This window comes from Corella eumyota, chromosome 5, assembly GCF_963082875.1.
Source record: "Corella eumyota chromosome 5, kaCorEumy4.1, whole genome shotgun sequence".
In the NCBI taxonomy this organism is placed as follows: domain Eukaryota; kingdom Metazoa; phylum Chordata; class Ascidiacea; order Phlebobranchia; family Corellidae; genus Corella; species Corella eumyota.
In genome coordinates, this window is record NC_137494.1 from 14,833,483 (window position 1) to 14,846,239 (window position 12,757).

The window sequence follows — 12,757 nt, forward strand, 5'->3', positions numbered from 1 at the left end:
GTTTTGTTTACTAAATTAAAAAAATATAATTTAAAGGTTTTACATAACAGAAATTACAATAAAAATATCAGTTTTAATTATAAAAAATATTTTAATTTAACTTAAAGCTTATATTACATTTAATATCAAAGCTTAAAGTCGACCATCTCACATCGAGGATAAATCGAAATAAAATATTATGACGTCATTTATAATGAGTAATAACATGTGACTAAGCAATATTTGTGCAAAAATGTTGAGTTAATTTTTCTGTTTGTTTTTTATTTAATTTTAATAAAGAGTTTGTTAAATGTTCTAGAAAGCTGGGACAATTAAAACTCGTGGTTATAAGATCTCAAGATATTGGAATTATTTTGCACTAGGTCTTACAGAGAGAATTAATTTAACCTTTTGACCTTGTTGTGGTGGGGTAAGTCTGGAATCTGACTTAATCTACCTGACGAAAATATATATTTGACGGATCAACGGATCGAACGGATTAATGGATCAAGTTTTATTAACTGAATCGAATATATATTAAACAGATATTACATAATTTAAATGCATATTTGACGGATATTTAATTAAACAAAAAGTTTTCATGAATTAAACCCTTACCCTAACCCTCACCCATTCAGATTACCCATTAACACATCCGACCCTTTCGATCCTTCTATCCATCTAATAGTCAATCAATCCATACGATCCGAAAATATATTCTCGTCAGGTGGATTAAGTTACAATCGTAAGTCTGTTGTTAGTTATTTCATTCTAATTCTCGTTTTTCAGTTTCACTGCATTGTTGGTATATTTCATCAACTAGTTTATAATACTTTAAAGCTTCATCTTGTTTACTCAATGCTTTGTAGCATGAGTGTAAAGCAAAATAAATACCATGTTGTACTATTGTTGGCTTAACTGTTAGTTTGTTTAGTTGAGTTTGTGCTTTGTTGTATTGTAAGATTGCTTGTTCATATTCACCATGTATCATATAACATGCTCCCATACCTTGATATATACTTGACATTTCATCAGGCCATTCTAAAAGTAAGTTTTTATCAATCTTTAAATGTTGTAAATAAATTGAAAGTGCAACTTTTGGTTTGTTAAGTTGAAGTTGTGAGTGGGCACATTTATTTAGTATTGTAAGCTGTAATCTAATATCCTGGTTTGGTATTGGAAATCCTTGAAGAAATTGTTGAGATATTGTTTCCATTTCTTTGTATTCTTCTAATGCAGAGAGACATTGTATTCTTAATTGAAAACAATAAAGATATAACTTATGTCCAGGTTGAATATGAGGTCTTATTTGTTCAAGCAACTTTAATGCAACTTTAAATTTTTTTTCACCAAAATAAGCACTACAAACATAGTATTTAATTTGAAGTCCATGGTCGTCATTTTTTATCCAGTTTAAAGATTTTCTTTTCTCCCATTCTGATATAATTTGTTTGCTTTGACGTAAAATGCATAAACTCCACCAATATTCATAACTTGAAGTTTGTTGATCTGGAATGTGGATTATGTTTATAAAATTATTCCCTTCTTGTACTTTTTGATATAGAGTTATTGTTTGTAATTTTCTTGAAATTTCAAAATATCTAACAAGGCAAGCAGATCCAACAGCTTGAATTAAATCTTGAGCAGGATTGTATTCTAAACCTCGAAAAGTTTTTCCTTTATCGATATAATCATCTTGACCTTGTTTTTTTGTATAAAGTTTTAGTCTTACTTCACAAGCAACAAACAGAGCATACTTAAGATGATGGGAAGTCCTTGAGTCAATTAATTCTTGTTTTTCTAACTCATTTATTGCTTCAAATCCAGTGGTAAAAACTTTGTGAATGTCACAAATAATTGTCAAGAATAGTGATATAGTTCTGTACAGAATTTGTTTCATGTTAAACTTTTTATTGTTTATGCCGAATGCATTAGTAGATGACCCAAAATCTATTTTATTTAATTTTTGAACTAAATCTGATTTAGCTTTGAAAGAATCCTTTGTTTCAAGTTTTTGTTTAACCAGATCACAATATTGTTTGTGGATTTCTTCATCTCTATAAACAAAACATGTTCGTTTCAACACATCAGCTAAGTGATAACCATTCTTTAAATCCACATCAGAGTCAAGATACTTGACCATTTCACTGACAGGTTGAATTAGTTCTGTTGACCATGGCTTGTTTGTGGTACCTTCTCGTCTTCCTAGTGGAAAAATGCAAGCATGTGGCATCATTCCATCAAAAGAAATTCCTCGTTCAGAAAAGCAATCAAAAAACCAATCAATTCCACTTTTGTTGTAATAATCGTTTAAAGATGGAATTGCAACACATGGAATAATAGTTTCTCCTAAATTCATGATAATAAAATGAAAAATGACAGAAAACCATCTAAAATATTCCAGAGTGTTGTTATCCACTTTCTTGTTGTCATCCAGCAAAATAATGTGCTCAAAATCAGAGTAAGGAGTTATTTCTTTTCGTGCAAGAGACCCCATTCCAGCTATGGCAAATTTACATGGAGGTTTTCCCATGATTTTGACACACTTTTCAGCTATAAATTGCATGATAGAAGTGTATTGACTGGCTATATCATCTTGTATAGCACAAACTGTTTGTATTTTAGCACATTCTAGTTGTTTTAATTTTGCTTCTGATATTTCATAAGAAATATGTTCTAACGGTAACAATTTTTTTTCAGTATTTTCTCTCAGTTTTTTAACTTTTTCAGCAACTTTTGCAGAAATATTTGTTAAATTTGCCAAAGATTGATTTGCTTTTGATATTTTAAGCAAGTGTGAGCAAAGATTATCCAGATCTTTCTTAATTGTTTCAACATTTGAAGGATTTCTCACTATAGCTGAATTTAAAAGTGCACAACTTCTTATCAAGCTTAATTTATCAGGACTTTTCTCCTTATAAAGCAACCCCATTTTGTGGAGAATTTTTGCTGATTCTTGTGGTTTATTTTCCTTCCACTTTCCATCTTGTGTTTCTACACAAAGTTGTTTTAACTCGGCAGCAAGTTTATTTTCCTTTTCTTTAAACTTCATTTTTAGTCAAGTTCTTATTATTTTACTCAAATGTAAATTATTGCCCTACTGCCACAGTATTAAACTTTAAATAATAATCGTTAAAATGATATTGTGAAATAACTTGGTCACGGGGTTGTTTGCTAAGTAAACATTTAATGACAAATATAAATTCTTTGTTCACAATATTTACTCGTAAAACGTTAAAATACTAAACATATGTTGCCTAAACCTAATAACTTTAGATTTTGTCGTCTTATTTTTTGGACAAATTAAATAACAAAATAAAGCAATTAATTATTCCGAAATGTTGAACAACTAATATTCAGCTCAATTTGTTTTTACTTTTTGAAAGTTGACCTACGAATCCTGACCTTTCAACACTCCATGTGAAAACCAACAATGAGGAAGAACACATCCACGTCTCACAGGAACAATACGAGCTTTATTGCGAGATCAACGTTCCAACTTTGTAAGATCTGTGCCGAGAACGACAAGGATGTGAAGATCGAACCTTGCGGCCATCTTATTTGTAAATCTTGAGTCATGGCAGGTGATCTAATGTTTATTACTTTTTTAAATACAACTTTAAGCAACATTATTGTGGAGAGCTGTGTTTATAAATTACTTCTTATTAAACTCAGTAAATGTGGTCGTGTTATTTTTTAAATCTTAATTTTTTAAATCATAAGGCAGATGTGAGAACTTAAAAGATGGAGAAGACAACTGGGTGGGTTTTTATTAAGAACCCAATTCTACTTTCATTGTCCCAGTCTTAAGTTAGTTTAAAACTTTATTGATTTGGTGATGTTGACTTTTAACCTGCTACTTCTTGGACTTATTAGGAGGAACAACTGTTAACGCTGAGATTATTTTAACAAAGCAGCATTGAGAATTAAACCATGAAATTAATAGTTTTATTCACATATAATGCAACATGGTGGCCATGGGATTCAAACCCAGAACCTCAGGTCTAATAAAAGATGATATTTAAAATACAAACCAACCTAATTTTTTATTGTTTTAGATCCAAAATTGAGATGAAAAAGCAAAGATGAGGAAGAAGATTTGTTTGGTGAAGTTGGGAGACCAATCACTGGAACTAATAATGTAAGTACAAGTGTTTAAAAATATCATCAAAAGTTTAAAAAACCTAATTGTTCCAGGCCCATCTTGGTTTAACTTTTCCTTCCTTCTCAAGCACATTTTGCACCACCCCTGAGCACCTCCTTGCCCCCCCTGGTTGTCCAACTCTCTTCTAACATGCCCCAGAGACAAGCCCCACCCAAGGGTCAATTTCAACTTTGTTTGGGGGGTGTCATCCACTAGGGGGCAGTTTTGAGGTAGGTTTTGTCAGTGTTGTAAATTGTGCTTTAAATTAAGAATAAATATTCAACTTTTTGTTTAGAGTGAAAGTCCAGTAATTCCACCCAAACCCAACACACCGCACATGTCTGAACGTCCTTCTAACAGGTAGCTTAGTGTTGTAAATATAAAGTTACTTTTCTAACAATGTTATATTTTAGTAATTGGAATTCACCTCACCCCAAACTAGCAGCAACATATGATGTTCCTGGAAATAAGGTAAACACAAATATTTACATACTACTTGGTCCTACTTAGAGAGAGCTTTAAAATGAAAATTATTTAAAATGTTTAGAATTTATTATTCCAACCCTCGATTACTCCTGTTGTTTTCCGACCACCGACTTTCTCCTGTTGTTTTCCGACCACAGGGGGGAGCTACACTGACACCACAACCACCAGGGGAGCCACAGAGTGAGGATAACTCGGGACAATCGAGACACAGAGTTCCGAGTGATTAGGACTGGATGGTACCAAGGTGGAAGTAGTTTATTGAAATGTTTTTAAGTAAAGTTTATATTTGTTACCAAAGAAAATATTTTGTTTCAGGCCAAGCACAACAGAAACCCCGACGTTAATCAACCCAGTTGAACAACCCTAATAAACAACCCCCTAAGTCTTCCCCAGACCCCCTACTGATTCATTAATGACCCAACAATTATTTGAGTTCTTGTCCCTGACCACTAAAGCCCCATGAAAATGCCAAGTGCCCCAGTTACCCCCAAGAATGGGTAAACCAGACCCCATCGGAAGTCCACTATCTACTTTACCCTCACCACAACACCCTAGAGGTAGTTCTGCTTCACCAATTCCATCTCGGATTGCACCCAACTGTGGTCACAACCCCTCTTTGAATCAGAGTGGTGACAATGATGAGAACATTGCTCGTTTAATGGGGTTATGGTTTAAGACCCGTTAGATGTAGTCAAAATAGCAAACCAAATTTACAGACAACATCTATTTATTAATCAAACACGTTCATCAAATAATTATACCAAAGGTTACATTACACTTATACAAAAAAGTTTATTTCAAGTACACACAACAAAAACTGGTTTCTAGGTTACATACATAACGATTAATATAATTACGAGTACATTACACACAACAACGTCTTTTGTATCTCAACTACATTCTTTATTATAGTATTTAACTGTTAACTACTTCTAAATATAAAACTTGGCAAATTATTAATTAGGTTTGTGTTTTAAGAACAAAATATACACTAACTGTCAGAAATAATATCACGCGGAAAAAATACAAAAACGGTCAATTCACATATTTGTATAGAAAGAGTTCACACTATTAAGCCATATTCTTTGCATTTATAAAATAATACAGTCTAACTAAACAGAAAATTCAACACAGTTTACACTGGCTCTACATAACAAATAGCGACAATTTTTACAAGAAAAAAATACACAATTGGATCATGTTCAATATAATAACGAATAAATTAAGAGCATCTAACTGCCTTATGGGCTTTTGACTTGCCCTTGAATAAAGGGTTAATTTGTTTGTACCCTTTATAACCTGTGTATACGTATATATACTTTAATACAATATCTATGAGTTTTTTCTATTTATAAGTCTTTTGTACGGCGTTTAAATCGCACGGGATGGTAGCGAGTTTGCACTATTTCCGTTCGACGAACGAAAGTTATTATTGCGCCTGTGAAAAGGGGTTTCTTACGAATTTTTTTTGTTCATCAAATCAATATCAGCTAATTTTAGTTAAAAATGTTTTGTTTTGGTACCCCAGTTGTCAACACTGTGTGTGATTGTCCAAAGCCGACAGGTTTTCCCGCTGTTCGTCGCAAACCGGCATCAAGTCTGGTTTGAGGCTAGGAATGCTTTGGCATTGGAATCGATGAAGATGTTAAGCGCTTTTCTACAGATCTATGCTTAAAGTCGACCATCTTGCATCGAGGATAAATCGAAATAAAATATTATGACGTCATTTATAATGAGTAATAACATGTGACTAAGCAATATTTTACCACCACCTTTCTGCCAATATTTTACCACCACCTTTCTGCCACGAAAACACAAAGTTTACACCTGTATTTGACCACTTTCTAAAATTTTGTTCACTTTTTTGAAGATATGTCGTTGTTGGGTACGTTGTCCTCCACAAAATATCAAAAATAAATTGAAGCGACATGATAGGTAAGTTGTCAAAACCCCCGATTTGTGACGTCACTTATATAGCGTATATTACGAAAATACAAAGTTTACACCTGTATTTGACCACTTTCTAATATTTTGTTCACTTTTTTGAAGATATGTCGTTGTTGGGTGCGTTGTTCCTTACAAAATATTAAAAAGAATTGGAGCGACATGATAGGTAAGTTGTCAAAACCCCCGATTTGTGACGTCACTTCTATAGCGTATATTACAAAAATACAAAGTTTACACCTGTATTTGACCACTTTCTAATATTTTGTTCACTTTTTTAAATGTATGTCGTGGTTGGGTGCGTTGTCCTCCACAAAATATCAAAAATAAATTGAAGCGACATGATAGGTAAGTTGTCAAAACCCCCGATTTGTGACGTCACTTATATAGCGTATATTACGAAAATACAAAGTTAACACCTGTATTTGACCACTTTTTAATATTTTGTTCACCTTTTTGAAGTTATGTCGTAGTTGGGTGCGTTGTTCCTTACAAAATATCAAAAATAATTTGCAGCGACATGTTAGGTAAGTTGTCAAAACCCCCGATTTGTGACGTCACTTATATAGCGTATATCACGAAAACACAAAGTTTACACCTGTATTTGACCACTTTCTAATATTTTGTTCACTTTTTTGAAAATATATCGTGGTTGGGTACGTTGTCCTTCACAAAATATCAAAAATAAATTGGAGCGACATGATAGGTAAGTTGTCAAAACCCCCGATTCGTGACGTCACTTCTATAGTGTATATTACGAAAATACAAAGTTTATACCTGCATTTGACCACTTTCTAATATTTTGTTCACTTTTTTGAAGATATTTCGTGGTTGGGTACGTTGTCCTCCACAAAATATCAAAAATAAATTGGAGCGACATGATAGGTAAGTTGTCAAAACCCCCGATTTGTGACGTTAGTAATAACACGTATTTCAGTTCAGTACCAAAGTTTACTCCTGTTTTTAACAGTTTTTCAATGTTTTGTTTAATTTAACTTTAATTTTAAAGTGTTAAGAACCTTACCAACTTATTCTATATTAGGTTTGTTTTTAATTTGTTCCCTTTAAAGGGGCTATTTTACCCCGTTATTTTTTGTATTATACGATTATAAAATATTTGGAATCACTATTTTTTATAATTATCCGCCCAAGCAAAATTCTCTGCTACTCTCTGCCAACTCTCTGGCAGAAAGGTGGTGGTAATATTTTCGCAAAAATGTTAAGTTAATTTTTCTGTTTGTTTTTTATTTACTTTCAATAAAGAGTTTGTTAGACGTTCTAGAAGGACTGGGACAATTAAAACTCATCGTTAAAAGATCTCAAGATATTGCAATTATTTTGCACCAGGTCTTACAGGAAGAATTAATTTAACTTTTTGACCTTGTTCTGGTGGGGTAAGTCTGTTGTTAGTTATTTTTTTATAATTGTTGTTTTTCAGTTTCACTGCATTGTTGGTATATTTCATCAGCTAGTTTGTAATACTTTAAAGCTTCATCACAGTTATCCAATGCTCTGTAACTTAAGTGTAAACAATGAAAAATATTATGTTGTGCTATTGTTTGCTTAACTGTTAATTTGTTTAGGAAAGTTTGTGCTTTGTTAAGGTGTAATATTGCTTGTTCATATTTACCAAGATTGTAATAACATCCTCCGATACCCCGATATATATTTGACATTTTATTTGGCCATTCTGAAAGTAAGTTTTTATCAATCTTTAAATGTTTTAATAAAGTTGAAAATGCAACTACTGGTTTGTTCAGTTTAAATTGTGAAAGGCCACATTTTTCAAGTATTACAAGCTGTGATCCAATATCCTGGTTTGGTATTGGAAATTGTTGAATAAATGGTTGAGACATTGTTTCTACTTGCTTGTATTCTTTTAATACAAAGAGACATTCCATTGTTAATTTAAAATACCCAAGATATGCCACATGTCCAGGTTGAATATGAGGTCTTATTTGTTTAAGCAACTTTAATGCAACTTTAAAGTTTTCTTCACAAAAATAAGCATCAGAAACAAAAAATTTAATTAAAAGTCCATGGTTGTCATTTTTTAACCAGTTTAAAGATTTTCTTTTCTCCCATTCTGATATAATTTGTTTGTTTTGATGTAACATGTATAAACTCAACCAATATTCTAAATTTAAAGGTTGTTGATCCAGAGTTGGGATTTTATATAAAAACTTGTTTTTTTCTTGTCCTTTTTGAATACATTTTAATGTATTTAAATTTATTATAATTTCAAAATATCTCACAAGACTTGCTGCTCCAACAGCTAGAATTAATTCTTGAGCAGGATTGTAATCTAAACCTTGAAAAGTTTTTCCTTTATCGATATAATCATCTTGACCTTGTTTTTTTTTATAAAGTTTTAGTCTAACTTCACAAGCAACAGACAGTGCATACTTGAGATATTGAGAAGTCCTTGAATCAATTATTTCTTGGTTTTTTAACTCATTTATTGCTTTAAATCCAGTGGAAAAAACTTTGTGATAGTCACAAATAATTGTCAAGAATAATGAAATTGTTCGGTACAGAATTTGTTTGATGTTAAACTTTTGATTGTTTATGCCTAATGCATAAGTATATGACCCAAAATCTATTTTATTTAACTCTTGAACTAAATCTGATTTGGTTTTAGAAAAATCTTTTGTTTCAAGTTTTTGTTTAACCAGATCACAATATTGCTTGTAAATTTCTTCATCTCCATAAACAAAACATGTTTGTTTCAACACATCAGCTAAGTGATAACCATTTTTTAAATTCACATCAGAGTCAAGATACTTGATCATTTCACTGACAGATTGAATTAGTTCTGTTGACCATGGCTTGTTTGTGGTACCTTCTTGTCTTCCTAATGGAAACTTGCAAGCATGTGGCATCATACCATCGAACGAAATTCCTCGTTTTGTAAAACTGTCAAAGAACCAGTCACCATTATTTTCAGAGGTAAAATCATTTAAAGATGGAATTGCAACACTTGGAATAATAGTTTCTCCCAAATTCATGATAATAAAATGAAAAATTACAGAAAACCATCTAAAATATTCCAGAGTGTTGTTATCCACTTTCTTGTTGTCATCCAGCAAAATAATGTGCTCAAAATCAGAGTAAGGAGTTATTTCTTTTCGTGCAAGAGACCCCATTCCAGCTATGGCAAATTTACATGGAGGTTTTCCCATGATTTCTTTACATTTTTCAGCAATAAATTGCATAATAGAAGTGTATTGACTGGCTATATCATCTTGTATAGCACAAACTGTTTGTATTTTAGCACATTCTAGTTGTTTTAATTTTGCTTCTGATATCTCATAAGGAATATGTTCTAACTGCAACAATTTATTTTCAGTATTTTCTCTCAGTTTTTTAACTTTTTCAGCAACTTTTGCAGAAATATTTGTTAAATTTGCCAAAGGTTGATCTGCTTTTGATATTTTAAGCAAATGTGAGCAAAGATTATCTAGATCTTTTTTAATTGTTTCAACATTTAAAGAATTTCTTACTATAGCTGAATTTAAAAGTGCACAACTTCTTATCAAGCTCAATTTATTAGGACTTCTCTCCTTATAAAGCAACCCCATTTTGTGAAGAACTTTTGCTGATTCTTGTGGTTTATTTTCCTTCCACTTTCCATCTTGTGTTTCTACACAAAGTTGTTTTAACTCAGCAGCAAGTTTGGTTAACTTTATATCAAACAAGGATTTAAAAACAACAACTTGTGTTTCTTTACAGAATTCTTTAAATTCAGCAGCAAGCTTATTTTCCTTTTCTTTAAACTCCATTTTTAGTCAAGTTCTTATTATTTTATTCAAACGTAAATTATTGCCCTACTGCCACAGTATTAAACTTTAAATAATAACTATTAAAATAATATTGTGAAATAACTTGGTCACGAGGTTGTTTGCTAAGTAAACATTTAATGACAAATATAAATTCTTTGTTCACAATATTTACTCATAAAACATTAAAATACTAAACCTATGTTGCCTGAATCTAATAACTTTAAATATTATTTATTTTTAGATTTTGATTTCTTATTTTTGGGGTAATTTAAATGAAAAAATATAGCAATTTATTTTCGCAAAATATTAAACAACTAATTTTTAGTTCAAATTTTTTTTACTTTCTGAAGGTTGACCTATGTACCCTTCAACACTCCATGTGAAAACCAACAATGAGGAAGAACACATCCATGTCTCACAGGAATAATACAAGCTTTATTGCGAGATCAACGTTCCAATTTTGTAAGATCTGTGCCGAGAACGACAAGGATGTGAAAATCGAACCTTGTGGCCATCTTATTTGTAAATCTTGAGTCATGGCAGGTGATCTGATGTTTATTACTTTTTTAAATACAACTTTAAGCAACATTATTGTGGAGAGCTGTGTTTATAAATTACTTCTTATTAAATTCAGTAAATGTGGTCGTGTTATTTTTTAAATCATAATTTTTGTCACATAAATTGTTGCTGTAAATGATTATTTTATTTATATTTACTTAAAACATAAGTGGTCAATATTTAAACCATATTATGTTAATTGTTTTTGTAAATCGTGTTTGCCATAAAATGAATTACAAAATTGTTTTAAAGCGAACATTATGCAGGAACAACTCTCACTTTCCAATCCATGGTGCAGATGTGAGAACTTAAAAGATGGAGAAGACAACTGGGTGGGTTTTTTTTCAGAACCCAATTCTACTTTCATTGTCCCAGTCCCAAGTTAGTTTAAAACTTTATTGATTTGGTGATGTTGACTTTTAACCTGCTACTTCTTGGACTTATTAGGAGGAACAACTGTTAAGGCTGAGATTGTTTTAACAAAGCAGCATTGAGAATTAAACCATGAAACTAATAGTTTTATTCACATATAATGCAACATGGTGGCCATGGGATTCAAACCCAGAACCTCAGGTCTAATAAAAGATGATATTCAAAATACAAACCAACCAATTTTTTATTGTTTTAGATCCAAAATTGAGATGAAAAAGCAAAGATGAGGAAGAAGATTTGTTTGGTGAAGTTGGGAGATCAATCACTGGAACTAATAATGTAAGTACAAGTGTTTAAAAATATCATCAAAAGTTTATAAAACCTAATTGTTCCAGGCCCATCTTGGTTCCACTTTTACTACCTCCCCAAGCAAATTCCACACCCCCCTGAGCACCTCATTGGCCCCCCTGGTTGTCCAACCTTCTTCTAAAATGCCCCAAACACAAGCCCAACTCTCCACCCCAAGGTCACCTTCAATCTTGTTTGGTGGAGGTCATTCACTAGGAGGCAGTTTAAGGTAGGTTTTGTCAGTGTTAGAAATTGTGCTTTGAATTAAGAATAAATAATCAACTTTTTGTTTAGAGTGGTAGGGGAGGCCAAGTCCCCCCCAGACCCCCTGCTGTTTTTTTGATGACCCCACAATTATTTCAGTCCTTGCCTCTGACCACCAAGGATTTATGAGAACCCCAAGTGCCCCAGTTACCCCCAAGAATGGGTAAACCAGACCCCATCGGAAGTCCCCTATCTACTGTAGCATTTACACAAATATATATTTTCATATATTTGCTACAAATCGAGGAATGGTGGTTTCATTTTTGTAAATATTATTTTGTTTTTATCTTTGATTATCCAGTTTTTAATTTTAGTTCTTATTTAAATTTGTTGAATCATGACAATTTGTTATAATAAGAACTTGGTTTTTACATCACTTTAGTTCTAGATATAATAAGTGGTATAATTTAAAAATGTATTTATTTTAATGATGTATATTTCTCAGTGTGTTTAATTTCATTAAAATTAACAACTTTACCCAAACTGGTTTATGTGCAAGTGCAATAAACTTTAATTTCTTGTAAATTCCAATATTTAACCAAGCTAAGTAATCCTCTATTTCTTGTTTTTCACTTTTTCCGTCCTATTTCATTTACTGCTTTTATTTTTTGTGTGAAGTACAAAATACCAAGTAGAAATGTGATAACAGAATATTTGAGTTTATTTAACAACTTGCAAGATTGTTTAAAACTTTTATTTTTGGAATTGTTTTTAACTTTGGTTGAGTTTTGTTTATTAAATTAAAAAAATATAATTTTAAGGTTTTACGTAACAAAAATTACAATAAAAATATCAGTTTCAATTTTAAACAATATTTTAACTTAAAGCTTATATTACATTTAAGATTAAAGCTTAAAGTCGACCATCTCACATCGAGGAA

General features: G+C 31.7%; 1 protein-coding gene and 2 long non-coding RNA genes across 8 annotated transcripts; 2 read left to right on the forward strand and 1 right to left on the reverse strand.

Moving 5' to 3' along the window:
- Positions 1-280: 280 nt before the first annotated feature.
- Positions 281-5,831, forward strand: LOC145752122 (uncharacterized). Of its 5 annotated transcripts, none has more exons than XR_014283772.1 (9): positions 281-409; positions 3,366-3,563; positions 3,703-3,740; positions 4,038-4,120; positions 4,177-4,353; positions 4,419-4,483; positions 4,537-4,594; positions 4,671-4,853; positions 4,925-5,831. It is a non-coding gene; the product is annotated as an uncharacterized LOC145752122 (long non-coding RNA). The 5 variants fall into 5 exon arrangements; XR_014283773.1 differs by lacking the exon at positions 281-409 and adding an exon at positions 706-724; XR_014283774.1 differs by lacking the exon at positions 281-409 and adding an exon at positions 739-1,026 and having other exon boundaries at positions 3,703-3,789.
- Positions 5,832-7,739: 1,908 nt separating this feature from the next.
- LOC145753049 (uncharacterized) lies at positions 7,740-12,461 on the forward strand. 2 transcript variants are annotated; one of them, XR_014283806.1, is made up of 6 exons: positions 7,740-7,947; positions 10,686-10,878; positions 11,146-11,274; positions 11,522-11,604; positions 11,661-11,842; positions 11,908-12,461. It is a non-coding gene; the product is annotated as an uncharacterized LOC145753049 (long non-coding RNA). The 2 variants fall into 2 exon arrangements; XR_014283807.1 differs by having other exon boundaries at positions 11,160-11,274.
- On the reverse strand, positions 7,972-10,335 carry LOC145752417 (uncharacterized). The gene is made up of 2 exons (XM_082568700.1): positions 8,612-10,335; positions 7,972-8,071 (listed from the first exon to the last, which is right to left on the reverse strand). The coding sequence occupies exons 1-2, from the start codon at positions 10,333-10,335 to the stop codon at positions 7,972-7,974; spliced, it is 1,824 nt and encodes a 607-aa protein (XP_082424826.1).
- Positions 12,462-12,757: the final 296 nt, after the last annotated feature.

What these genes read in the sequence shown, in the direction of transcription:
- LOC145752417 (XM_082568700.1), bottom strand. Translation starts at nt 10,335, where the DNA reads ATGGAGTTTAAAGAAAAGGAAAATAAGCTTGCTGCTGAATTTAAAGAA. An exon ending in AAAAGAAAATCTTTAAACTG is followed by an intron (nt 8,072 to 8,611) that starts GTTAAAAAATGA and finishes TTTACACTTAAG; the next exon opens with TTACAGAGCATTGGATAACT.